General features: G+C 51.8%; 1 protein-coding gene across 2 annotated transcripts in view; it reads left to right on the forward strand.

Moving 5' to 3' along the window:
- The window catches only part of RPTOR (regulatory associated protein of MTOR complex 1), a gene marked incomplete at both ends in the record, with an annotated part of 318581 nt that overhangs the window by 67788 nt on the left and 222892 nt on the right, over positions 1-27901 (forward strand). For both annotated transcript variants that reach the window (XM_080714263.1, XM_080714264.1), the window contains one exon: positions 6177-6259. In XM_080714263.1, coding sequence (XP_080570389.1) covers positions 6177-6259 — 83 coding nt within the window. The remainder of the gene's footprint in view (positions 1-6176; positions 6260-27901) is intronic.

The raw sequence follows: 27901 nt of genomic DNA on the forward strand, positions 1-27901 counted from the left end.
CTAAAGATAAATATACATAGCTTGGACAGTTGCTGAAGATTTAAAGAAGTTTATTAAAAAAGATAGAAATACAGAAAACAGTTATAGCATGGGGGGAGTGTGGTCCTGGCCAACCCCCCCCCCCACCAACCTCAAGATACGGCATGGGACCGGACTTTTTATACTCATGACCTCCATCTTGTTTGCGTAATTCTGACATAGTGAATGTCCCTGTAGGGTACCTCCCCCTGCAAGGTGTGGCAAGGTGTCTCCTTTCTTGAAGGTGGAACCCTCCTCCCATCCTAGATAGCTTATCTAATCATGTAGATCTGTCTTTAGATAGAGAAAGGCCTAGCTCCCCTCTCCTACTGACTTGCTAATTACATGTAGCTAAGTCAATCTAAGTTTCAATAGCTGTTTGCTTCCTGACCAAAGCCAAGCCTCTCTCTCTTCAGGTCTGCCGCCATTTTGACACAATTATTTTTGAAATATATTAATAATCAGAGCTTTCTCAAATCTTCCTAGGCCATTCCCAATACTGGTACAGTCTCAGCCTCCCATGTGCTGAGATTACAAGCGTGCACCACCATGCCTGGCTCTCTGAGGGCCATTCAGAGCTTTTTATTTTATTTTATTTTTTTTTTTGCGGGTCTGGGGATGGAACCCAGGGGCATTCGACCTCTGGGCTACACCCCCTGCCCTATTTTTTATTATTTATTTATTTATTTATTTATTTATTTATTTTGGTGGTACTGGGGTTCCTGGAAGCCCTTCTACCTCGGGGCTACACTCCCACACCTATTTTTACATTTTCATTTTGGAAACAGGGTCTCCTAAGCCAGCGTGCGGCTGGCTTCGAACCTGCCCGATCCTCCTGTCTCCGCCTCCCAAGCGCAGGGATTACAAGCGTGCACCACCACGCCCGGCTTATTCTTTATTTTGAAACCAGGTCTCACTGAGTTGCAGAGGGCCTCACTAAGTAGTTGAGGTTGTCCGTGAACCGAGATCCTCTGGTCTCAGCCTCCCAAATGCTGGGATTACAAGCCTGTGCCACCATGCCCGGCTCACTCAGAGCTTTTAAAAAAACCTAATTTAAGCTGGATGAGGTAGCACACTCCCTTGATCCCAGTTGTTGGGAGGGTGAGACAGAAGGATCACAGGTTAGAAACCCTATTTCCAAGTAAAAAATTAAAAAATGGGCTGGGGGTGTAGCCCAGAGGTAGAATGCCTTGGATTCAATCTTCAATACTGTTATGGACTGGGAGACTATGGTTTGGGGAAGCCATTCCCCGGGAACCCCTGCTAGGGTCCCAGACACACTTACCCCCAACCCATAACAAAACCCAAAATGACCCCAAAGAGAAGAAAAATCGTGGATTCTTGTCCTAAGCTAAGAATAAATATGCATAGCTTGGACAATTGCTGAAGATTTAAAGAAGTTTGTTAGAAAGATAGAAATACAGAAAATAGAAATACAGCCCCATGCCAGACTGGCATGGAGGGGTGACTCGAAATGAATACACCAAAGGAATTACACATGGACTCAGCCTTTTATACCCATGACCTCCATCTTGTTTACATGACTCTGACATAGTGAACGTCCCTGTAAGGTAACTCCCCTTAACCCTGTAAGGTACCTCCCCCAATAAGGTGTGGTGAGGTGTCTACTTTCATGAAGGTAGACCCCTCCTACCATCTTAGCTGGCTTATCATGTAGATCTGTCTTTAGATAGAGAAAGGCCTAGTTCTCCCCTCCTACTGAGAGAGAACAGCTCCCCAAAAGGGGAGGGGGTCCCGAGAGGGAAAAGCTCCATTTTCTGGCTGACTAGGGGCCATTGCCCGACCGTTTGCGAGTCCTCTTTTGGTTAGGGTGACTTTGGGAATTCTGGGAAGCAGCTCTCAGGATTTGCATAGGGTATTTGCAAGTCCTTGAAGAATCTCCTTTCAGGAGTGTCAGACTGGCTCTGGGTTTGTTGATTAGTAAACTGATGGCTTTTGTGAAGCTCAGGTCCTTCTTATCTCTTAGCCTTTGGAATTTCAGATATTCGTTGCCCCTCAGGAAACTCAGGAAATTAAGTTTTTCTATCTGCCTTTCCCTATCTGCCTATTTTCTTTCAATCTCCTCAGCAGGAAGAGGAGTAAATGGTTTATTGGAAGCAGCAGGGAATAAGGAAAGATGGCTGAACACCCCAAAGGGGCTGTCGGAACTCTGGGGTCCAGCAGCTGCCTTCAGGACAATACTTGGGAGTATCCCAAGCCAAATGCCTTCAATTACAGGCTGCTTTCTTCCAGAGTTCACGTGATCTGCCAGAAAGGAGGTGCAGGTCACCCCTAGGGACCCTGGTCGGCCTTGATGTTTAGCAGAGGCCTTCAGGTCACTACCAGAGAGCATCCCAGCCAAATGCCTTCATTGCACTCCGCCTTCTCTCAAGGCTAACACTACCTGAGGGGGGGGAGGGAGAGAGGGAGGGAGGGAGAGAGAGAGAGAGAGGGAGAGAGAGAAGCTCCCCAAAGGGGAGGGGGTCCCCTAGAGTGAAAAATCCGATTTGGTGGCCGGTCTGAGCTTTTGCCGTTGGTTGTGGTGAGTTTGGGATCCTGGGAATTCTGGGAAGCAGCTTTCAGAATTTGCATAGAGTATTTGCATGTTCTTTGAAGAGTCTCCTTTCAGTAAAGTGTCAGACTTGCTCCAGTGATGGCTCCTGGGTTTGTTGATTAGTAACCAGATGGTTTTGTGAAGCTTTGGTCCTTCTTATCTCTGAACCTTGGCCCCTTGCCCCTCAGGAAATTAAGGAGACACCTTGCCAACACCTTGCTGGGGGAGGAACCTTACAGGGGCGTTCACTACATCAGAATTAAGTAAACAAGATGGAGGTCAAAGGTATAAAAAGTCTGGTCCACGAGCTGTATCTTGGGGATGGTGAATTGGCTCGGACCACCCTCCCCCAATGCCATTCTGGCATAGGGCTGTAACTATTTTCTGTATTTCTCTCTTTTTAATAAACTTCTTTAAATCTTCAGCAAGTGTTTGAGCCATGTATACTTATCCTTAGCTCAGGACAAGAACCCGCGGGTTTTTTTTTTTTTCCTGTTTTTGGTCGTTTTGGGTTTTGTTGTGGTTTGAGGGAAAATTGTGTCCGGGACCCTAACAGGGGTCCCCGGGAACAGTTTCCCCACAACCATATTCTCTGAATCCATAACAAAACCTGGTTTTGAAAGACCATCCTTGATAAAGCAGAAAAACATTGATTTTACTATATTTCAACCATTGGATGTACCTTTTCTTTTCTTTTCTTTTCCTTTCTCTTTGGTGCTGGGGATTGAACCTAGGGGGATTCTACCTCCAAGCTATATCCTCCAGCCCTATTTTATTATTATTTTTGAAACAGGGCCTCACTACTTGCTGAGGCTGTTCTTGAACCTTCAGTCCCTCTGTCTCAGCCTCCTAAGTACTGGGATTACAAGCATGCACCAGCACGCCTGGCTCTGCTGGAGGTCTTGCTAAGTTACTGAGGCTGTGATCCTGTGATCCTCCTGTGTCAGCCTCCCAGGTGCTGTGGTTTCAGGGCACACGTTTGTCTAGTGTGATGTGCTGAGACGGCTGAGGGAGCCACCGCTGCTGGGTTGAGACTGCTGGCCGCGGCAGGAGAAGCCATGCAGCAGAAGTCTGCAGCAGAAGTCTGCAGCAGACGAGACTGCGACCTGGCCTACCAGCGTCCTCACTGCACCAGTACTGGGAAATGGCTTCAAAATGGACTTGAAAATAGCTTTGGTATTAATGTGCTGGTACTGGGAAATGGCTTCAAAATGTGTTTGGAAACAGCTTTGGTGTTAGAAGGCCAGGCAGGCACTCAGACAGGGAAGGACCCTGCAGAGCTCCAGGGTGATTAGCAAGAAAAGAGAGGGAGCCCAGGGCCTTTTACATTTTAAAGACAAGCAAAATTCCCCAAGAAGTGGGTGGGGGGGAATGTCCTAAGCCTTCCAGAGATCCCAGACTCTAATGATCAATCAACACATTTTGGGGTGTAACAAAAGGCTTGGGGTCTGTACCAGAGATAGGATAGGCCTACAGGACGGAATCCCCACGTCAAAAGACCGGCCCCAGAAGGGGCGGAGCTAGTTGGTCAGATGATTGGTATAAAACTTTTGTATCCAAGAACTTCAGTGACTTATTTTCATGTCAGTCCACTGTGTCACTGTCTCTATGGCGTAGGGCTTTCATCTCAGTTCGGTCCTATTTCTCTACCTTTGCAATAATAAAATGGCTTAAGCTTACAGAAGAAAGAGGAGTTCTGGCTATTGATTTCTAACATAGCTAAGAACAAGAGCCCGCAGCTCCGTCTCACTGCGGAGCCCAGCGGGCAGCGCACAGTCTCACCGTGACACTCACTGCCTGCCATTTTCACCTGTAAGACTGGCACAGGCCCAGTTACTCGCCACACGCTTCCTGAGTGAAGTGAGCCTGCCACTTTTTTTTTTTTTTTTTGGTGGTACTGGGGTTCCTGGAAGCCCTTCTACCTCCGGGCTACACTCCCAGACCTATTTTTACATTTTTATTTGGAAACAGGGTCTCCTAAGCCAGCGCGCGCGGCTGGCTTCGAACCTGCGCGATCCTCCTGTCTCTGCCTCCCAAACGCGGGGATGACAAGCGTGCCCACCACGCCCGGCTTGAGCTTGCCACTTTAAGGAAGTGAACCGTGACAGTATTTGTTGCTAGGGATAAGATTCCAAATGAAAAATTAGAATTTGGAAACTCGGATCTTCCAGAATTGGTGGCATCTTAGTTCTGAAAGCCTCTTGAAATCATGGTGATACTAATGAGCGGAGTTTTGAAAATTAGTAGAGAACGAAACGCCGCAGGTTTGCAGCTCAGTGAAGCATGGCTTTCCAAGTGGCTAACGCCCGATGAACACAGTTGTCTGTGTGTGAGAAAGCCACTCGTGGTGCACAGGCCAGGCCGGGGCACTGGCCTGGTTTCACACACCACATCACAAGGAACCCCAAGACCACTGCCGTGGACTTCCGGTGCTGAAGACAGGCCCCGCAAGCCGGGTCGAGATGCACCTCCCCGCCCAGCCCTAACGTGTGTGAGGAGGGTTTCCCTCCTGGGCCTCGACTGAAGCTGCACACAAGCAAAAACACTGGGCCGGGATGTTGTCCAGAGGTCAAATGCTCCTGTGGTTCAATTCCCAGTAACACACACACACACACACACACACACACACACACACACACACACGTTTGCAAAGCGTACAGTGCTACTCCTGAGTGTTTTTGAGAAACCATAGATAATTTTCACAATATTCATGTTCAAATATAGTGGGCTTATTATCTTTAAATGAATGAATAAAGAAATGCCTTTTCTCATCTTAGTTTCTTTTCTTTTTTTGAGGGGAAGGATACTGGGGATTGAATACAGGTTCATTTTACTACTGAGCTACGGCCCAACTATTTTATTCTTTATATGTGAAATGCTCTTGCTAAGTTGCTGAGGCTGGTTTTGAACTTGTAGTCCTCCTGTCTCATCCTCCCAGGCACTGGGATCATAGGTGTGTGCCACCTCACCTGGCTCTATCTAAGTTTCTAATACATGAATACTGAGAGATGTAACCACATAAATAGAAGCTCTTTGGGGTCCTTAAAGAGCAGAAAGACCAGACAAGTTTGAGAACTCCAGACTTAGAGTCATTGGCACTAGAAGTCATTCCCAAAATAAGCAGCAGACGCAAATGTGTATGTATGCTTGCAAAACTGATTTTTATGGTAAGAGAGCTTATAGAGGAAAACCATTAAGACACGTTGCCCTCTGTCCCTTTCTCCTGGCCCTGCGCACAGGAGCACTAGGATTTGTGGGAGAGTTGTGTGTCGGCCCCACGGGGCTCCTGTGCACAGGGCTCCTGTCCTGGTAGAAGCAGAGCCAAAGGCATTGAGACTGGAGTGCCAGCAGGACAGAAGGCATCTGAGGGGCCGCCGCGGAAGCGCAGAAGGGATGGGCGGCGGTTGCTGTGCGGGGATCTTGGTCAGCTTCCCCGGGCTCAGTAGATGCTTAAGAGCATCGCTGGCTCCAGAGACCTGGTGAGCGGGCGCACCTGCGGCTGTCCCGGTGGCTTCAAGAAGGCGGCCGAGGCGCTCAGGGAGGAGAGCCGCAGCTCCGGAGGAAGCGCACGCGTTAACGCTCTCTCCTGTCTTTGCTTCTGCAGATCCTTTGTCCATGGGCCCTCAGAAAGCTCTGGAAACCATCGGTGCAAACCTGCAGAAGCAGTACGAGAACTGGCAGCCCAGGGTAAGCCCGCTGCGCTCGCTCTTCCCTCCCTTCATTACAGGCCCAGACCATCCCGGAGTGCAGGCTTCTCTGCGGATCCTCAGCCAGGCCGGACACGCACAGGCCTGCGCGTCTGTGTCCTTCCCGCCCCAGCCCACGTGTGCATGGGCGCCGGGCGGTCTGTGCGGTGCGATGCCCCAGTCTTCAGACACGGAAACGTATTCTCTATGCTACTATTACACTGTGGTTTTTATTTGCACAGGAAATATATTTTCAATAACTTTTCTGCAACCTCAGTGAGGTAGAGCTGTCCCTCCTGTCTTCGGTTTTCAGACAGGGGAGAAAAAAAGCAACCAACATTCAAAGGATGACACCTATTCTGTGTGTAGTCTTTGATTCAGAAGGTAGGATTCCTTTTAGGAAGCCGATTACCAATTAGTGTGTTTTTATTGCTTCTATTTTAGAGCTTTTTTTTTTTTTAAAGGAAAAACAGCATAGAATATAACTGTGTCCAATTGCCTAATATCTTAGTTTTTTGTAAACTACCCAAAAACCTATTTCCTGTACCTTTCCACAGTAATTGGTTTGAGCATTTACTCATTTATTTTTGCAGTAGTGAGGATTGAACCCAGGGGCATTCCTCTGAGCTATACCCTCAGCCTTATTTTTTATTCTTTATTTGAAACAGGGTTTCACTAAATTGCGGAGAGCCTCACTAAATATCTAAGGCTGGCTGCAATCCTGCGATCCTCCTGTCTCTGCCTCCCAAGTAGTAGGGTTACAAGCATGTGCCATCACATACCTTGCTTGAAGATTTAATAAACTTAATAGCAAATTAGCAATTTGGGCTATTTGTAAAGGTACCTTTCTATTCAGTACTAGATTCTGGAATGATCTGCAGGTGTGGGGAAGAAGGCGGCCCCACCTGTGCACTGCCCCTCCCCACCTGTGTCCCCCTCCCCACCTGTGTCCTCTCCCCACCTGTGCACCCCCCCTCCCCACCTGTGTCCCCTTCCCCACCCGTATCCCCCCACCTGTGCACCTCTCCCTCCCCACCTGTGCACTCCCCTCCCCACCTGTGTGCCCTCCACCTGTGTCTCCCTCCCCACCTGTGCCCCCTCCCCACCTGTGTGCCCCCCACCTGTGTCTCCCTCCCCACTGGTGACCCCTCACCGGTGCCCCCTCTCCACCGATGCACCTCCTGTGGGCTTGACTCTCCTCTTCTGGCTCCAAGCCTAATAGAAACAAATGGCTCACAGAGCGTGCTTAACACTTGCCTGCTTGGGATTTTGGTTTGCGGATCATTTATCTGCATGATCTGTAATTTAGAGATTTCTTCCCTGTTACTTACATCTGGAGTAAGGAGTGGCCAGATGAATTTGTTCCTGCCTTAACAATGCCCTGAGGTAGTGTCTGCGGAGGCTCTGCGGTAAGATGACTAATTGGTAGGAAGCATCGTGTGCCTTTGTGCTTTGCGTCTCAGCTGTCAGGTCAGTAATAACGAACCTGTGTTCGTAGAAGGCAGATTATCAGTGGTTATTGTGATATATGCCCAAAGTCTTTCTTTTTCTTCTCTTAAATCTGTTGTCCTTTGATGGTTTATACAAAAATTCAGTAGCTTTTTTCTTGAGAGTGAGGTGATTGGGGGCCTGGATGAGGACCGAGGACCGGAGGATCTGGCGATGGCGTCTTCCTTTAAAGACAGTTGATGCCGCGTGCCCATGAGGGCTCCGAGGGCGTCCAGGATGAGCACTTATGGGAGAGGGCCGAGGGCACACGGGAAGCTGGCGCAGCGCGCAGCAGCCGTGCAGACGTCAAGAAACGCCTTCCTGACGGCGCTGCTTCTGGCTTCTTCCGGGCTAGACTTGGTGCTTTGCTTAATGCTGGACCTGTTGTGGAAAGAGACGGCCACTTGGGATCTTGAGACGGCATGCACAGACTGTAACCACGCACCTTCAGCAATTCCCGTCGTTCTTCACAGGACAAGTCTCTGCTATTTTATTAACTTTCTTCTTAAAAAATGATTCCAGAGGACAGTGCAGTCTTCCAGGACATGCACATACACTTGCTGTTTCAGGATGTCAGTGTTCATCCTTTTCGGTGCAATCCACAATGTTCCTAGTGGTCCGAGTTGATCACTGCTGGCTTTATCATTAGGGGAGCCTGGCGGGGGCCAGCTGGTTCACAGGAGCTGACAGTTGAGTGGACCTTCTGAAGTAGGACTTACTGTTATTTTTAATCTAAATTTTTCTCTTTTTTGTGGTGGTACTAGGGTTTGAACCCCAGGGCATTCTACCTCTGTGCTGCACACCCTCAGCCCTATTTTATTCTTTTATTTTGAAATAGGGTTTCACCAAGTTGAAGAGGCTGGCTGCAAGCGTTTGATCCCCCTGTCTCTGCCTCCCAAGTACTGGGATTACAAGCATGAGCCACCAAGCCCGGCTTTTAGTCTAAATTTCTGAGGGCGAATCTCCTCCTGGCACCTGGGGCCACTGTAAGGCGGGCGCCCTTCAGTGTAGGGGAGTGACCAGGCAGGAGTCAGCAGTGTGGAGTCACCTGCAGACTGAGCCGGGCACAGAGCCCAGGGACGGCTGGCAGCGCAGGTCTGGAGGCCTTGGCTCAGCTGGGGAAAACTGACTGCAGTCAGCAGGGTTCAAAACCAGGTCGGGGCAATGGTTTTCTGACTGAGAGAGTCTGAAGGGCTGGGTGGATGGGGGGGACTATTTCAGGGCCTCAGGGTGCTCAGGAAGGGCACTAGTGTGCCAGTTCAGGCGGGGCCCCGTCAGGGTGAGTCTGTGAGGTGAGATCTGACTGAAGTATCAGCTGCGGCCAAGGAAGAAGGTGCGCATGGGAACCGTGGAAACTACGGGTCGCGCCTGCATCCAGGGAGCCAAACCACAACAATGAATACTCAATACTTTCTTTGTGAGTGCCAGGACTGTAGCGTGCATTTTTAAGTATGCTAAAAATGTTTTAAACTTCCCTGCTATAAACCATTAGTGGAACTCATCTATTTCAGAAACAGGCCTATGGTAGCGGCCATTGCAGGACAGGACACAGGCACTTGGTAATAGCACTTCCCCAGGACACGTGGTCCAGGTCTCTGCTCACCTTCTGTTGGTGAGGGCGAGGGCGAGGAAGGCCCGGGTCCACAGTACTGGGCGTGGGCGGCAGACCTCAGGATGCCTCACAGAATTCGCACAAGGCTCGCCTGTGGGGCGAGGTGCCTGGCTCCCAGCTGGAAATCAGGGTCCTTTGAAACCTTGCAGAGCTAAACGCGCACCACTTTATTGCACTCTCCGGGGCTCTTGAGCTTCTGCAGTAATGAAGAGAGGCTGATGTGCCATCTGCAGCTAAACAATGGGGACGTTAGGAATTTCCTAGACCTTTGATGTAAAGACCATAGATCCCGTTTTCCTCTTTCTCTGGATCCCTTATTGCAAGACTCACAAAGGTCGGGCAATTTGCAGCAAGGTCATTTTCATTAATGTTTGCTGAAAACAGTGCCTGCCTCCACCTTGCCGTGGGTGGAACAGACGAGGGGGTGCCTGTTACCTGCAGCCGCAGCTCCCGTCCAGGAGGTGCAGGAGACAGAGCGCTGGCCACCGCCCAGCACCCGGGAGCGGGACTGCAGACCGGCGAATTCCCGAGGGCTGCCAACACACTCAGACCTTTGCCCCCTTAACTTTCCTAGCTGTGACTGTTCAAGATTAAATATTTTGATAAAGTTGATAAAGGTGGTTTTGGTTCAGGAAGGAAATCAGAAAAACTATGATTATTATTATATTTATTTCTGAAGGCTGCCAGACTCTATCTGGCCTGTATTTCTTTGCCTGGCCAATTGAGTCCTTTTCTAAAAAATTTATCAGTTTGCCACTGGTGAAATGTTTCTTCGGTTAAATTTAAGATTTTGCCTTATTACCTTTAGGTCCATAAATTTGTATTCTGCAGAAGATTGAAGGAAAAATGCCAACTGTTGTTTCAGCTGGAAATTTTGCAGCAAAACCTCCCTCATTTCATCAGGAGCCTCGAGCGAAAGTTTTATCGGGAGTTGGGAGTAGGAAGTTATGAAGCTGGAAATTTATTGTTTTAAGAATTTGTCCAAGCCGGGCGTGGTGGCACACACTTGTAATCCCAGCATTCGGGAGGCTGAAACCGGATGATCGCGGTTCGCGGACAGCCTCAGCCACTTAGTGAGGCCCTTCGCAACTTAGACCCTGTTTCAAAAGAATTTGTCCAACACATTAGGGGGTGTTGAACTCGTTAGGTCCTCTTTCCCCCAAACCAGGCACAGATGGCCCCACGCTCTGCTCAGGTCGGTCCAGTCCTTCTGGGGCTTACAGCGGTTCGTGTGGGAGTAGTCCCTGTTCCCTAAGGGAGGAGAGGAGAGTCCTGGACGCGTCCTCTGGGGCAGGACCTGAGGTGACTGGGCTGTGGCTGTGCGGTGCCGCGGGGCCTTCTCTTCTTGGGCTGTGTGTGGCGCCGGCGGCAGGACTGGGAGCCGACGGCCATGGGGGCAGTTCCGAGCTGCCCGGTTCTTCTCAGGCCTCACGCGGAGCGTTGTGTCGTGAAGCACAGGAGCGGCTTTGCGTGTCAGTGCCGCTTGCGTTCACCACTCCAGTGTTTCCATCAGTTGATTCGTGGTCACGGAATGAAAGTTGTCTTTTCCCATTGGGTGCACATGTGCTTTCCAGGACTTCACGCCAGGCAGAGAAGCCTCTTCCAACAAAACAAGGCCCGCCCCTGGTGTGGCAGCCTCCCGCGGCTGAGCACTCGCGGTTGCGCTCAGCGTAGGGGCAAGCGCCCTGCTTGGGATTGGCGAGAGCGCTGTGTGCAGGCCTCTTGGGCTGTGGAACGAGTGCCAGCTGGTGAGGGAGGGGCGGCTCTGGCCTCCTGCGGCTCTGGCCTTGGGATCTTGGGTATGGGAGGGGTCTGCAGGGCCTGAGTCTGTGTGCACTCTCGCTCTTTGTGGGCTTGTGGTTCCGGACAGTGGCGGTGCAGGCTCCCTCACCTCCTCACAGAAGTGGGCTGCTCGCTGACCTGCTCCCCCGCCACAGGGAGAGTGAGGCCCAGCGCGCCAGGCGGGAGCGCCAGGCGAGCCCAGGGTGCCCGGCTCCTGGACCCCTGCTGCTGCCTTCCCTGCGTTTCGGGCCCTGGGCACAGGAGTGGGGCAAAGCGATTGGTTTCTGTATGAGTAGTCACCTACCTGGGTCTGGCTCCAGGACACGGGATGGAATTCTATGGGGCACCCTGTCTAGGAAGAGGCTAAGGGTGTGGGCCATGGATCCGGAGGCTCCTCCAGAGACCTTCCTGAGTAGGCCAGCGTGGGCTGCCACCCTGCAGTCACTCCTGCTCGGGACGGTCACGCTGGCCCTGCTCCAGACCGCCTGCGGCTCAGATGGCGAACCTGGCCCTCTGATGGTGTGGGCATCGTCCCCTGGTGCGGCGGCCATGCTGCCAGCCGCTCTCCCTCCTCCGCCGCCGTCAACCTGGATTGCCCCTCCACCAGCCTCATCCACCTGTTGGCGTTTTCATGACAAACTGCAAATGAGGACTCCTCGCCAGAGGCAGAATTCTGGACAGATGGCTCACGGTTGACATGATCCAGTGTCGGCACGAAGCGCTTTGTGTCCTGAGCTCATTAAGTCTGCGTGACAGTGTAGACAGCACCTTCTGGTTGTCTTGGGGTTAACTGTGTTTTGACTGTTCCTGGGCCACCGCCTGCCCGGTGCTGAGAACTGTACCTGTGACAAGCATTTTGTTTATATTTCTGCTCTGGCCTTAATTACACTCCATCCTTCATCTCTCCCCTTTTCCATCCTTTCTCGCCTGACAGCTCTTCCACGTCCTTGTTGAGGGAGAGTGCAGAGCCGAAGGGCTTCTTAGTCAGCCGGGCCCCCGCACTTCCTGCCTGGCCCTGTCCCCGCAGGACAGGAGTGGGAAGCGTCTTCTGGAAGTGGAGCCCGGACCCCTACCAGCGAGTGCCTCACTCCCCTCGCCCCGCCGCCACTGCTCTCCCCAGGAGAGAGCACGCAGGCTCATCTTGCCCCGCTCAGAGCACCTCAGCGACGGGACCTGAACATGTCTTAAAAACAGCATAGAGAGGGGCCACTGTGCACTGTTGGAAGAATGCGTATCTGCTGAGCCACTTGAAGGGGTTTGGGGACCCCGAGTGCTGGCGTGGGGAGGGGCACCTTCCAGCCAGCCCACGCCATTGCCGGCTCTCTGGGGCACCTGGATGGTCCACGCGGCTCAGGCCGTGCTGCTCTGAGGGGCACAGCCGGCCGATTTCAGCCAGTCCAGTCGCCGGCCGATTTCAGCCAGTCCAGTCACCGGCCGGGTCGTGACGGCGGCGCCTCTGCCATTCCTGCGCGTGCCCGTAGCCACACCGGGCTGTTGTCTTCCCCCTTGCGAGTGTCCATCTCTGCAGGACCACCGTGACCGGGGGCTTCTCTGCACCACTGCGTCATGGGAGGGTGGACAATAGCTGTGGACTTCTGGCTTGCCCCTTCCTAGAAATGTAACTTTCATACTTTGCTCTTTGACCATTTCTTCCCCCTGCGGTACTGGGGATGGAACCCAGGGGCATTCTACTTCCCAGCTACACCCCCAGCCCTATTTTATTCTTTATTTTGAAACAGGGTATCATTAAGTTGCAAAGGGCCTCTGTAAGTAGCTGAGGCTGGCCGCCAACTTGCGATCCTCCTGTTTCAGCCTCCCAAGTACTGGGATTACAAGTGTGCGCCACCACGCTCAGCTTGCTATTTGGCCTTTTAAAGTTTGTAAATGTCAGCCAGGCATGGTGGCACAGGTCTATAACCCCAGTCTGGGGAGTCTGAGTAAGGAGGATTGCAAGTTGGAGGCCAGCCTCAACAACTTAGTAAAACCTTTTTTCAAAATAAAAAATAAAAGGGGCTGGCGGTGCAGGTTAGTGTTAGAGCACCTCAGATTTATTCCTTTGTACCCCCATCCCATACACACACAGGATTTGTAAATGTCTTAGGCTGAGACAGAATTGCAGGCTCAAGACCAGCCTCAGCAACCTCCTAAAGCCTTGTTTCAACGTAAAAAGCAAGCTGGGCGTGGCAGTGCACACTTGTAATCCCAGCGCTTTGGAGGCTGGGACGGAAGAGCCGAAGGTTCATGGTGAGCCGCCGCTGCTTAGGGAGGCCCTCTGCAATTTAGCAAGACTTTCAAAATAAAGACTAAAACATAGGCTAGAGTATAGCTTGTTTATAGAGTGTTCTCGGGTTTAATCCCAATAAACACAGGCGCACACACAGGCACGTGCAAAAAAAAGAAAGAAAGAAGAAAGAAAATATGTACGTGTGTGTATGTGTGTATACATATGTATGTATATATAATGACCATTTCTATATCTTCTTTGAACAAAAGTATCTGTTCAAGTTCTTTGCCCACTTTTATTTGGGTTATCTTTACTGTTGAGTTGGAAGGGTTTATAATGAAGATTTTCAACCCAAGACCCAAGATACAAGGTGTGTTCAGGGTGTGGAGAGACTGTACTTGGCCCAGCTTGTCTTCCCCTCTGCTCCCCTCCCTCCTTTATTCCCCATGGTCCCTCAGACAGCGGCCATCCTGTGGGTCCCTTCTGTAGGAGGGCGGGGCTCACCTGTGGCCAGCCGTGTCTAGAGGCTGGGTGACAGGACTGTGGTGCACGGCTGAGCCTGACAGTTGTGCAGGACTTGGACGAAGGCAGTTTCCTCTGCTCACGTGTCTAGCTATGAGATCATAAAATGTGCCCCAAGCTAAGTCCCTGTCCTTGTAGGACTTTTAGTTATAAGTTTTGTTTTATAAACAAAAACTTTAGCCTAATTCCAAGGAGAAATAATGCAAGATATAACGAGACGAAAGGATTGCTTTTTATAAAACTTTGCAAGTAGATTGGTAAGCCTAGGAAAATATGAATGGCCACACTTGATCTCAGAAAAGAGAGGGAATCCAAATAGATCAGTACACAAGAAGCTACGAATGGTATCAGAGGGGCTTCTATTCTTCCTTTAACAAGATTTTAAACTTCGTAGGAATGCAGTATTCTAAGTCTTACTTCTGTGATGGCAAGCTGTCTAAAGTAAAGTTTAAAAAGTAAGGTGTGAAGGAAGAAAATGTGTTCAGCAGTGCTGCTATGTGCACATGAAGCTGGTAGAAGTCAGTTCTTTCTGCTTGTCAGATTCATATATGTAGGTGTGTGTGTGGCATATATGTGGCTGGCTGGCTGGCTGAGAGTAGATATGTTGCTAGGTGGTAAATGCACGGGTAGATGGATGGATGGGAGGGCAGCTGACAGATAGGTGGGTGGCTGGTAGACGGCTGGATAGGTAGGTAGGCAGAGAGTAGCTGATCAGCAGCTAGGTGCAGGTGGGTAAATGTGCGGATGGATGGATGGGCCAGTAGGTAGGCAGAGAGTAGATGATCAGCAGCTAGGTGCAGATGGATAAATGTATGGATAGATGGATGGATGGATGGATGGATGGGCCAGTAGGTAGGCAGGTCGTAGCTGATCGGCAGCTAGGTCCAGGTGGATAAATGCATGTATGGATGCTTGGGTAGGCAGGTAGATGGGTGGGTGGCTAGGTCGGTCGGATGATGACAGGAGGTGGATAGAGCCATAGCCCGGCCTGCCCATCTTCCACTGTACATCCACAGGTGCCCTGCAGTGACGGGGGACCTGAGCCTGTGGCTTCTCAGACCTTCTCAGTTTCTGCTCGCTTCCTGGTGTCTTGCTGTGCTGATCAATTCTAGTACTGGAAGTGGCATATCGGGTCCAAACTCATTTCATATCTTTTATGCTGACTCAGAAGCTGACCCTGAATAAGCTGTGATCCTGTTGAGGTGAAATCTGTCTTTTGGGTAGAGGGCTGGGGAACATGATGCAGAGAATATTTATCACAGTGAGTTTGGAGAAGATGCAGAGCCTAACTTTTATTTTTTACATGAAAGTCTTCTATATTCCTTGTGTTGAAAAATCATGATTGTCAAGGACCCAGGACCCCCAACCCTGGGCGGGTGGGCAGGCGCCGGCGGGGTGCCCCTAGGCGACCCCCCTCTCCACCCGGAAGGACCCCGGGCCCCCGACCCTGGGCAGGTGGGCAGGCGCCGGCAGGGCGCCCCTAGGCGACCCCCCTCTCCACCTGGAAGGACCCCGACCCTGGGTGGGTGGGCAGGCGCTGGCGGGGCACCCCTAGGCGAACCCCTCTCCACCCGGAAGGACCCCGTGGTCCAGGCCCCCCCGGGCCCGACCCTGGGTGTGTGGGCAGGCGCTGGCGGGGCACCCCTAGGCGACCCCCCTCTCCACCCGGAAGGACCCTGTGGTCCGGGCCCCTGGGCCCGACCCTGGGCGGGTGGGCAGGCGCGGGCGGGGCGCCTGTAGGCGACCCCCCTCTCCACCCGGAAGGACCCTGTAAAAAAGGAAAAGAAAAAGAAAAAAGGAAAATATCGGAGAGGGGTCAAGGAGGTAGCGGATGCCAGGATACTGGAGATGCAGACAAAACTTATCCAGATGAACTGGAATTATTGGAAAAATTCCCCGCTAAGGAGGACTGCTTCTTCTCTACATTGTTAAGAATCTTGGACATCACCTGTAAGGAGAGAGACTTTAGTGGAGACCAAGGAGAAAGGCGTTGCTGAAAGCGGTCTCCGCGTTGGCGGTGGAGAATTGTATTCAGGAGAAGCAGAAATCGGAGCCTACCAACCTTATTTATTTATTTATTTATTTATTTATTTATTTATTGGAGAAATTACACCAAAGGTTGAATGCTACCGTCGCGCATGCTTAGGAAGATTGGACAACATTCAAAGTGAAAAGAGAGCTTGGGAAAGATTTGAAATGATAGAGGCAGTGGCAATGGCAGTGGCCAGTACTCAGGGGAGGCAGAGATCTGACACATTACACCTGGAACTTTTGAAGTAATGACCCCAGAGGCAGAATGCTACCTACTACCACGCACCCTCGAGAACGTGGGACAAATAGTTGGGCGAAGAGGGTGCTCGGATTAGAGCCTGCCGAGAGGTGAGGCCGGCGACAGACACAGCAAAGCTGGGATTGGAGCCTGCCGTGAGGCAAGGCTGGTGCTGGGGCCTCCGAGACCGGGATCGGAGCCTGCTGAGGTGTTAGGCCAGTGCCGGGGCCAACAGCCAGCATTGGAGCCTTCCATGAGGCAAGGCCATTATTGAGGCCTCCAAGGCCAGGATCAGAGCCTGCCGAGGGTTTAGACCAGTGCTGGGGCCAGCGAGGCTGGGATCGAAGTCTTCCGCGAGGCAAGGCTGGTGCTGGAGCCTCCGAGGCCGGGATCAGAGCCTGCCGAGGGGTTAGGCCGGTGCCGGGGCCAACGAGGCCGGGATCGGAGCCTGCCGTGAGGCAAGGACGGTTCTGGGGCCTCCGAGGCCGGGATCGGAGCCTGCCGAGGGATTAGGCCGGTGCTGGGGCCAACAGCCAGCATCAGAGCCTTCCGTGAGGCAAGGCCGGTGCTGGGGCCTCCGAGGCCAGGATCGGAGCCTGCCGAGGGGTTAGGCCGGTGCTGGGGCCAACGGCCGGCATCGGAGCCTTCCGTGTGGCAGGGCCGTTATTGAGGCCTCCGAGGCCGGGATCGGAGCCTGCTGCGAGGAAGGCCAATGCTGGGGCCTCCGAGGCCGGGATCAGAGCCTGCTGAGGGGTTAGGCCGGTGCCGGGGCCAATGAGGTTGGGATCGGAGCCTGCCGTGAGGCAAGGCTGCTACTGAGGCCTCCGAGGCCTGAATCGGAGCCTGCCGAGGGGTTAGGCCAGTGCCGGGGCCAACGAGGCCGGGATCGGAGCCTGCCGTGAGGCAAGGACGGTTCTGGGGCCTCCGAGGCCGGGATCAGAGCCAGCTGAGGGGTTAGGCCAGTGTCGGGGCCAGCGAGGCCAGAACCGGGGCCTCCCATGAGGCAAGGCTGCTGCTTGAGCCAGCGAGGTCTGATCAGTCCACCGGGTAGCCAGGCCACAACTGGGGCCGTCAAGAGTGGGATCGGTATTTGTAACGCGGCATGCACAGAGAAATATCACAGAAAATTAAAACCAGATGCGTCCCCTAATCAGCAATAACTAGGAGGAAAGGGGCAACAGGAAGAGGTTGAGCTATAGAAAGGGCCCTATAGTGAAGCAACTAAGGTGACCAATCAGAGGGTATGGAATAGGGGAGGATGGAGCCTCTTTAAAACGCAGGAGGTACATAAACATATGTATCAAAGTTAATCACCAAACAAGCATGGGATGGAGGGAGGGGGAGGGAATGGGATGGGGGCTGGATGAGGGCTAATTGGATGATGTGTGCTTGTATATCCTCTCAAGTCTTATATTCCAATGTGATGTATGATTACAATGCACCAATAAAAATAAATTAAAAAAATTCTAAACTTGAAAAAAAATCATGATTGTCTTAATAGGAGGCAACTGATTTTAAAATACCTATCCCCTGCATGTCACCTGAGAGAAGGAAGAAGACCTTGAGGCAGAAGGAACCACTTGGGACCTTTGTGCATCGTCTGCTCTGCTGCTTTTACTGCCTGTCTTTGTGCCCCGTACCGTGGGCTGGCGCCTCTGTTGGGGCCTTCCTTTCTTCCTTGCATCTGGGGGAGGGCTGCTCTCTGGATGAGGGAGGCTGTAGTTAGAGGCTCCTGGTGAGTGGCCCTGTGGGCAGTGGCTCTTCTGTCTGTGAGATCTGTGCTGTCCTAAGGGGCCCCGTGGGGCCCAGCAAGGTGGCCGCACAGGAGCCTGCTCCTTTGGCTTTGTCTGCCAGCCTCAGGATGAAAATAGCCAAGCTTGCTAAGGGCATTGTAACCCAAGTTCTGTGTGTGTGTGTGTGTGTGTGTGTGTGTGTGTGTGTATTTGGGTGTGTGTTTCCACTTTTCTGAAGATTAGAAATCCTTTTCTTTTCATAGCTCCATGGTTATGATTGTTTTAATTTTGAGTATGCCTCTACTTGGTCAGCTGATAAGAATTATTATTTTTTTTTATTTTTTATTTTTGGTGGTACTGGGGGTGGAACCCAGAGGCTTTCTACCTCCTGTTTTATACTTTATTTGGAAACAGGGTCTCACTAAGTTGCTGAGAGCCTCACTCAGTAGCTGAGGCTGGCTTTGAACCTGTGCGATCCTCCTGTCTCAGCCTCCCAAGCGCGGGGATTACAAGCAGGCGCCACCACGCTCGGCTTAAATTATTTGTTTTAAATTGATACAGAAAGAGGAAACAGAGTTTGACTGGGACCCTTGCGTGATTTGAATAGTCATTTCTTTGACTTTTGTTGGGAAGGGTCTTGGACAGTGGACCTTGGGTAGGACTTCAGGACTGCACTGAGGGCAGAGGATGCACTTTGCACAGAAAGGGTACACTGTGCAAAGCGGCTATTTGTGAGTGGGGCAATCAGGTCTGCCTGGTAAAGAAGAGGGAGTCCAGCCTTTCAGAGCTTATGACTAGATCTTTTTCCCCCTTGGGTTCTTCCTTGATCTGTTAAGTCTTAGTTTTTGATTGGCAGAGTAACCAGTAGGCTTGCATTCATATCCCCAAAGTGCTCAGCGAGTGCTTAAAGTGTGAGGAATGCAGTGGACGTGCCCTTGTTGGCTCTGGGTTCACAGGGTGGCCTGAGGCTGTCCTCTCATGGGAGCATGCTAGCTCCTATCCACCCTGCCTGGAGATGCAGCCAGGAAAGCAGATACCCAGTGGAGCCACTCACACTGGTGTATTTACTTACTGGTTATGGGAACCACCGTTTTTTAATTAGAGAATATAGTCCATTTACATTTAATATAATTATCAATATATTTCCACTTAAATCTACTATCCTACTATCTTTTTTGTCTCACCTATTTGTTACTTTTTCCCTTTTCTTTTGCATTAACCAGGTTTTATAATTCATTACATTTTCCCCTTACACAGTGGCACCTATAAGCTTTGTATTTGATTGTGCTAACCTTAGCAAGTGCACACACTTATTACCACCTTCCAGATGGTGTGAGATCGTGAAAGCACTTTACTCTCCTGCCTTTTTTGTATCTTACCCTGTACAGTGTTGCAGTCATGGGTTGTGGCTCTGAATGTGTTTAAAACTCTGCAAGATAGTATTATTGTTTTATGCAGTCAATATTTACTTAGATTTAAATATTTAGCTTTTTTTAGTAATATTTAGTAAATATTTAGCTTTTTTAGTTAGTTTCAGTGCTCTTTATTCTTTCCTGCATTTCTGTTCTTCTCTCTGGGGTCATGTTTCTTTAACCTGAAAAACTTTTCTTTTCTTTTTTTTCCCCTCCTTCCCTCCATTCCTTCCTTTCTTTTCTTTTCTTTCTTGTGGTACTGGGAACCCAGGGCCCTTCTACCTCCAAGCTACACTCCCAGACCTATTTTATATTTTATTTGGAAACAGGGTCTCACTGAGTTGCTGAGAGCCTCACTAAGTAGCTGAGGCTGGCTTTGAGCCTGCGCAATCCTCCCGTCTCAGTCTCCCAAGTGCTGGGATTACATGTATACGCTGCCACGCCCAGCTTAAAAACTTTCTTTAGTATTTCTTTTAGTGTGAGGCTGCAGGCAACAAATTTATGTAGCGTCTCTTTGCCTGAAAATGTTTTTCTTTTTACCTCTATTTCGTCTCTGATTGTTGTTTTTACGGTGTGTAGAATTCCGGATCAGCCCTTTAGTTTGGTTTAAAGGTGTTTCCTCTGTCTTCAGGCTTCTTTCATTTGGTAACTCTAGCCTGTGAGTTTAGGCACTTGCTGTGTGGCTGAGCCGAGCTCCAGCCTGCTGTGAGTCTTGGTGTTGGTCCTTTGAAGGCACACTGCCACTGCCTCCCATCCCCGTGCGTGCCCAGTGGACTGATTTAAGAGTTTTCTCTTCCTTCCTTCCTTCCTTCCTTCCTTCCTTCCTTCCTTCCTTCCCCTCTTCCTTCCTTCCTTCCTTCCTTCCTTCCTTCCTTCCTTCCTTCCTTTCTTTCTTTCTTTCTTTCTTTCTTTCTTTCTTTCTTTCTTTCTTTCTTTCTTTCTTTGTGGTACTGGGGTTCCTGGAGCCCTTCTACCTCTGGACTACACTCCCAGACCTATTTTATACTTTTTTTTTTTTTAAACAGGGTCTCTTAAGCCAGCGCCGCTGGCTTTGAATCTGCGCGATCCTCCTGTCTCCGCCTCCCAAGCGCGGGGATGACAAGCGTGCGCCACCACGCCCGGCGTGAGTTTTCTTATTTTATCGAGATGTTCTCAAGCGTGGCTTGCTTGCCGTTTACCTTTGGTGCCCTGAGCCTGTGGCTTGTGCTGTCTGGTGCCACTTCACACCTGGTTCTGTCGCAGTCTGTCTCCTCTCCTTCTGGGATCCTGGTTGAAGTCGGCTAGATGTCTTCTCTGCCCTGCCCCATCCTCCTTGGTCCTGGGAATTGAACCGAGGGACCTTCTGCCTCAGAGCCACAATAAAGATTTTGAAACAGGGTCTCTGTAAGTTGCTGAGGCTGGCCTTCGATCTGTGATCCTCCTGTCTCAGCCTCTCAAGTATTGGAATTATAGGTGTGTGCCACTGCGCCTGACTCCCATGTGTTTCTTATAATTTGGTTCAGTGTATTTTTTGGTGCTTCTGTCTGGTTGTTTTCTGCAGTCACAGAGCTCATGACTCCCGCTGTGGCCGTGCTGTCCAGCTCACCAAGTTCTTGATTTCATTGTATTTGTTCGTCCCATGATTTCCCTTACATTCGTGTGTGTGTGTGTGTGTGGGGGGGCTACCGAGGATGGAACCCAGGGCCATTCTACCTCCGAGCTACATCCCTGAGCCCTATTTTTTATTTTTTATTTGGAAACAGAGTCTCACTGAGTTGCAAAGGACCTTGCTAAGTAGTGGAGGTTGTCTGCGAATTGCGATCCTCCAGTTTCAGCCTCTCAAATATTGGGATTACAAGTGTGCGCCACCACGCCCGCTTCCATCTTATCCTTTATCTAATTCTTTGGTGAAAATTTCTACCTAGTCAGTCGCTTCTACTGAACACAGTAGCTCTCAGTGTCCATTCTCTGCACATCAATATCTCTGAGATTGAGATGTTTGTTCCCGTCAGTCTGACTGCTGTCGGGTGAGTTTTATTTTTTTGGTGCTAGGGATTGAACCCAGGGTGCGCTACCATTGAAGTACATCCCCAGTTCTTTTTATTTTTATTTTGCAACAGGGTCTTGCTAAGTTGCCGAGTTTGGCCTTTAACTTACACTCCCGTAGCCTCAGCCTCCCAAGTCAAGCCACTGTGATTACGGATGTGTGCCCCTGCGCCTGGCTGCTCACGGCTTTGGTGTAGTTGCCATGGCTTGCACAGCGTGAGCTCAGTGTGACAAGGGGTGTGGCAGGGGCAGCATCAGCACCTGCAGATGGGGTCTGCGGCTCAGTGGAGCCCGGCAGCTCCAGGGTCACTCTGTCAGGAGTGCACACCAGCCACGCATACACACAGGCAGCCCGAGTGACGTGTAGCCGCGAGGCTCCGAGAGGGCGGCCGCTGCAGCCGGGGAGCTCTGGACTGAGGAAGGGCTTGTTAGGAGGAGCCTGGCCGGCGGCGTGGCTCGTTTCCCCGCCATACCTGTGGAGAGTGGTAGGTGATGAGCGCATCTGAGTATGTTGCTGCTCCTACATGTACAGCCGCTCCTCCTAAGCATCGGGTAAAAGTTCCAACCCAAGAGCGAGCCTTTGCTGATGCGTGGCCGTGTGTGACTCATGGGCGTTTCCTTCCGTCTTTGGCACTTTGCCTTCCATGGGGGGCACCATCCACTTGTAGAAATTAGAGCCACACCTTTAGGGGAGCAGGGTTGGGGACAGTGCGGAGGTCCGCCACGGGGTGAGCAAGGCCAGCAGAGCCTCTGCGGGCTCCCCAGCACCCGTCTTGCCCATGGCTGTCTCTTGCCCTCTTCTTCCCTTTTCTTTCTTGTGTCACAAACACCTCCTTAGATTAATCTCCTAAAGTGCTGCCAAACAAAGGGGCCAGTCACATTCCAGCTCCGGCCCGCAGGCTCTCAGGTGCGTGCCTCTCCCCTCCTGCCTGCTCTCTTCTTCCTTCTGCCCGCCTCTGGTGCCCATGCCTCCATGCCACGCCCCCGGGGCCCCCGGGGCTCCCGTACCCCAACCCCGCGTCCCCGCATCTTGCACAGGCTGGCTTTCTTGGTTTGCTGGCGCTCTCTGCCTGTGCGCCTGACTCAAGCTTCCTTGTTCACGTAGTCTTCTGTGCACCAGCCCCAGGCCGCAGCTCCAGGTGGAGTGGAGCTGGTGGACAGTCAGGGCTTGGCTGCGACCTGCTTGATGCGTGCCCAGAGCTGTGTGAGATCTGAAGTGCTTGTCCTCAGAGTCAGTATTGATCCCCAGCGGGATAGGAGGAAAGGACTCATTCTGAGCCTTGGCGCCAGGGCGACCGCGAGGGGTGTACCTGATTCCCTGTCTTGGAGTTAGGGCCTGGAGAGCCCAGGGTGAGGTCCTCTCAGCTCCTCACTCCTGGGGAGCCCTGCCCCAGCGGGTTCTTCCTTATTTTTTATTTTTTATTTGGTGATACTGGGGTTCCTGGAAACCCTTCTACCTCTGGGCTACACTCCGAGACCTATTTTGTATTTTTATTTGGAAACAGGGTCTCTTAAGCCAGGAAGGTTGGCTCTGAACCTGCGTGATCCTCCTGTCTCCGCCTCCCAAGCACGGGGATGACAAGCGTGCGCCATCACGCCCGGCTTGGGCTCTTCCTTCTCAAGCCGAGCCTTCGATGGCACTGACCTGCAGGTGACTTGAGAACGCGCGCTTGCTCCCGGCGGCTTGCCTCTTCCTGTGTGTGGCCCCTCTTTCACACCCTCCAGGAAGGCCCGAGGCCCACTGCAGAGCTCCAGCAGGTTCCTGTGGAAGCCTCTTTGCAGAGGCTCTGTGGGGCGGGAAAGGTGTGTTCTCTTCCCCCTGGCACTTTCTGGAGGGTGAGTGTGCTGTTGGTTGCTAGGCTGCACGGAGTTCCTGGCTTCCCAGCATGGCTCCTGTATGCGATGGTGCTGCTATGGTGCTGCGGTGAGTGATGGCACCGAGCGTCTTGTGGGATCCAGCCGTGCACTGGGGCCCAGCCATCCGTGGTCCAGACGACAGGGTACAGGAAGTCTGCCTTTATATAGCTCGTGTCTTTTTTTTTTTCTTTTTTTTTTTTTTTTTTTTTTGGCGGTACTGGGGGTGGGACCCAGAGGCTTTCTACCTCTGGGCTATACTCCCAGACCTTTTTTTTTTTAAAAATATTTTATTTGGAAACAGGGTCTCACTAAGTTTCTGAGAGCCTCACTAAGTTGCTGAGGCTGGCTTCAAACCCGTGCGATCCTCCTGTCTCCGCCTCCCAACCACAGGGATTACAAGCGTGCACCACCACGCCCAGCATCAAGCTCGTGTCCTTTTAAGCTTGTCTTTCTGTCCGTCCGTCCGTCTGTCTGTCTGTCCGTCCGTGTCTCTCTCTCTCTCTCTCTCTCTCTCTCTCTCTCTCTGTACTGGGGTTTGAACCCAGGGACATCTTAATTCTGAGCTATATACCTCCTGTGTCAGCCTCCCAAGTCCTGGGATTATAAGCAGGTGCTACCTGCCCGGCAAATCACCTGTTTCATATTTTTTGTTTTTCTTTTCAGTGCTGGAGATCGAACCCAGTGCCTTGTGCATGCCAGGCGGGCACTCTGCCACTGAGCTCCACCCCCAGCCCCTACTTTTAAGTCTCTTAAACTTAGAACATGCCTTTCTATGCCAGTCTACACACTTGTTCCCAAGCAATTTTTAGATGTCATTTACATGCAGTAAATTGCACAGATCTTAAGTGTTTAGTGTGATGCGTTTTGACAGTTTTATGCTCCTGTTTGGCCACCATTCACAACACGAGAGAATGTTTGGCCTCTCAGAACGGCCCCTCGTGCCCTCTCTTGCTAGCCGCCGCCGCCGCCACCTTGGTCGCCGTGGCCGGGTCTGGCTCACAGTCTCTGCTTCCAGCATGTCACTGTGTGGCTCTCAGTGCCTGGCACAAACGCATCCATCGTGTCTACTTGCCTTCCTTGTGCTTTGTTTTTTGCTTTTTTTGGTACTGGAATTGAACCCAGGGGCATTTTACCTCTTAGATTCTGAGCTACACTCACAGTCCTATTCTAGTTGCAGAGGGCCTCACTAAGGTGCTGAGGCTGGCCTCAGACCTATGATCATCCTGTCTCAGTGGCCCCAGTCCTGGGATTACAGTGTGCACCACTGGGCTGGGGTGCGGCTCCGCGGCCAAGTGTATCCTTGTAAGTTTAGTGTCCTGGGTCAGTCCCCACCTCCAAAACGACAAAAAAAGACCCCCCAAAAAAATCTCACAAAAAACAAACAAGCGTGCATCACTACACCCAGCCGTTCCTTGTTCAACAGAAGCCAAACCTGGAGAAACAGCCTTCCTCCAGCATCAGGTTTCTGCTCCAGGTGCTGGGGCATCCTATCCCCCAACCCCCGCGTGCCCACTTTTCCCTGCCCTCCTGCTCCCTCCCTGCTGGACCCCAGGAGGTCCGTATCCTCCAGTCCTCAGTGCTGGTGGGCTTGGGAGGGCGGGTCAGTGCAGAGAGGAGAGTTTCAAGGGTGTCATGGTTGTTGGAGCTTGGCTTGGTTAGAAGATGGGATGTTTATAATAATGTGGTTGTCAGCTGCCAAGTGCCGAAGATGAATTTATAGCACTCATTCCCTCAGGAGGACCTGGAGCTTTTCTTACAAGGTGAACTATGCTTTTAAAATTTAAGTCCAGGATACTGACGTGGGTTTAATTACCATTGTTCCTCAAAGGAACAAAAAAGCTTTTTTATTTTTTTCCTGAGCTGCAGAAACTTACGTTTTCTCTTCTATCCATCTTCTACTTCTCCCCATTTCATCCTCTTCTTTCTTTCAGTTACCTTTGAAAGGAAGTTCTAGAAATAGGCAACAGTGCACCCATTTTACTGCTGCCGACTGAGCCTCCTACCCGAGGGGGTGCGGTTTCACCAGGCTCCTGGTGGTGCCAAGCGAGTGGCCCTCTAGCGCTCCGCCTCAGCAGCCGGCAGGTGCCCGACCTCCCCACGCTTCCCTGTTTCACACTGATAGGAAGCACTGAACTCCAGAACCTCCGCGGGCTCCAAGTCACCACTGCCTTCTGCGTCTTGGGCCGTCTGTCCCTGACCGGCACCTGGGTCATGAGAAGCGAGCACACGCTTCTTATTTTTAGTGACTGTCTTGAGAAGAACTGGCTTCTTCATGTCTTTCAGTATGAAATATTAAAACTCTTACTATTTGATATTACCTAAAAATTACCTTTCTCCACAGTTGGTTGTGAAAATAGATTATATATTTATTATTCTCTCTCTTTCCCTGCTGTGAGTTTGAGAAGACTCTGTGCCCTCCCCTCTGGCCTGCTGGAGACATGAAAAACGGAGATTAGAAGAGGTGTTAGGACAAGTTACTCGTGCCTCAGAGAAATTAAAGGTTCGCTGCCGTGAGCATAGGTTAGAATGTGAATAAAAGTGAGACTGCTACCCTGGGCAAAGTGCAGGAGGGACAAAGGATGAAGCCTTTCACACCTGGCTCAGCGCCACCGGGTCTTCCTGGATCCGCGCCACGGATGTGGCACTTTGCTAGTTGTTGTGGATGTAAAAATAAGAGGTGCTTCCAAGTGCAAAGAACTCGAGTCCAGTCAGGAAAGTAGACCTTCACCCACACCGGCTCATTCAGCAAGCGTCCGTCAGGGTTGTACTATGTGTCTGCTTCTGGGGTCAGCGCAGATGTGGTCCTCACCACAGCAGAGCAGAGTCCGGGGGGTGAGAGCTGGTGGAGCAGGGGACCCCGCCGAGGAGTGGAGGACCAGCTGAGCGTGCCCTCAGAACCTGGGATGGTGCAGAAGCACAGGCCACACGGTCCTGGGGAGGCTTTGCCTACTCGGCCCGGTGCGGGGGCAGAGTGCTGCCTCCGGTTCAGCCCTGACCGATGGGCGTGGATCCCCAGCGGAGCTCCCCCACCTGCTGGTGGGTGTCAGGCGATCCTGCCCGTCCCTCCCCAGGTGCACTGTCCTCCCTCCAGTGTCGAGTCTTGCCTTTCAGGCTGGGCGGGGAATGCGGCCACAGCAAGTTGCCAGAGCTGCTGGTCTCCGGGAGGCAGAGGGATGTGACCTGCTGACTGAGCTGGGGGTGGAGGGGACAGTAGGCGCAGGCCCCATGCTGCACCCGGCTGCTCTTTGAATAAGGAGCAGACACTTGAGCAGATGTGGAGTGACCAGCTACCCTCCCACTGACAGTCGTCACAGGCTCAGGTCCTGTGTGTGTGTGTGTGTGTGTGTGTGTGTGTGTGTGTGTGTGTGTGTTTGTGTGTGTGTGTGTGTGTGTGGTTTTGGGGATTGTGCCACGGGCATTCTACCTCAGCCCTATTTTTTTTTTTTTCCAAGTACTGGGGATAGAACCCAGGAACATTCTACCTCCAAGCTACATCCCCAGCCCTATTATTTTTCTTTTAATATTCTTTACTTTTGAAACAGGATCTCACTAAGTTGCGGAGGGCCTCACTAAGTACCTGAGGCTGTCCGCGAACCGCGGTCCTCTTGCCTCAGCCTCCCCAGTGCTGGGATTATAAGCGTGCGCCACCACGCCCAGAGTCTTTCAGCCCTATTTTATTTTCAAATAGGGTCTCACTAGGTTGATGAGAGTCTCACTACTTGCTGAGGCTGTCCTTGAACCTGGGATCCTCCTGTCTTAGCCCCCCAAGTAGGATTATAGGCCTGTGGCATCACAACCAGCTGGTCATCTCATTTTTAAGGTTTCTTTCTCTCAATATGTGACCGGGACAGACAGAGCTAGTAGTTGACATCAAGTCACTTGTCCTTTCAAGATGTTCTGTGATGGGTCTCTGCCTCACCTGCCTGGACAAGCCAGTCTCTCTCTGGAGTGTGTCCTTCAAGCCATGACCTTTGTTTTTAGCTCGGCCCCTTGGGCTGAGGTAACAAGTTGCTGGCAAATGTGAAGGGACTTTGATCTCCTCCAGGTTCCACGGGACACACACGCGGCCCCTCCATTTGCTTTGCACTAATTGCTTTAGGGGCACAGGATCGCAGAGGTGGTTTGAAAGATTCTGGTAGAAGGAATGGCATAATCACAGATGTGGTCGTGCACAGGAAACCCGCAGCTCTCCATTCCTTTGGCTCTCACGAGGACCAGCTTTCAGAAACGGGTTAACTTTTCCCTTAGCGTGGGGTCCTGGAGGACCTGCCATTTCTTGTTGACGGCTGAGCTCACGAGCAGAGAGCCCGGGAGTCTGGAGCTATGGGGCGGTGGTGCGCACGCGTGGTGTGGTATCGCACTGGGAAGACGTGGAAGCCACCCTGCCTGCGGCGCAGACTTCAGTCCTGCAGCATTCGGCGGCTCATCGCACTCCCTGGTGTAGGGCCGCGGGAGGAAGAGGCGGCTCCCGCTGCGGGCCTGTCCTGTTCTGCTGGCGTCGGCTCCAGGGCCCGCTGGTGTTTGCAGAGCCTTCCCACCTCGGCGTTTTCAAGTGCAGAGTGGATCTTCGTTGTGTTTGTGAGTTGGGAGAGCCAGGTCCCCATGCGGCCTGAGGCCCCGGAGCGGCTCGCTCCTCGCTGAAGCCGTCCGTGGGAGAGGGCAGCAGCTCCTCAGGGTCTGTCCCCGCGCCTTGCTCGTGCTCTCATGCAGACAGTATGG

The sequence above is a fragment of the Muscardinus avellanarius genome, assembly GCF_963383645.1.
Source record: "Muscardinus avellanarius genome assembly, chromosome: 16".
Classification (NCBI taxonomy): domain Eukaryota; kingdom Metazoa; phylum Chordata; class Mammalia; order Rodentia; family Gliridae; genus Muscardinus; species Muscardinus avellanarius.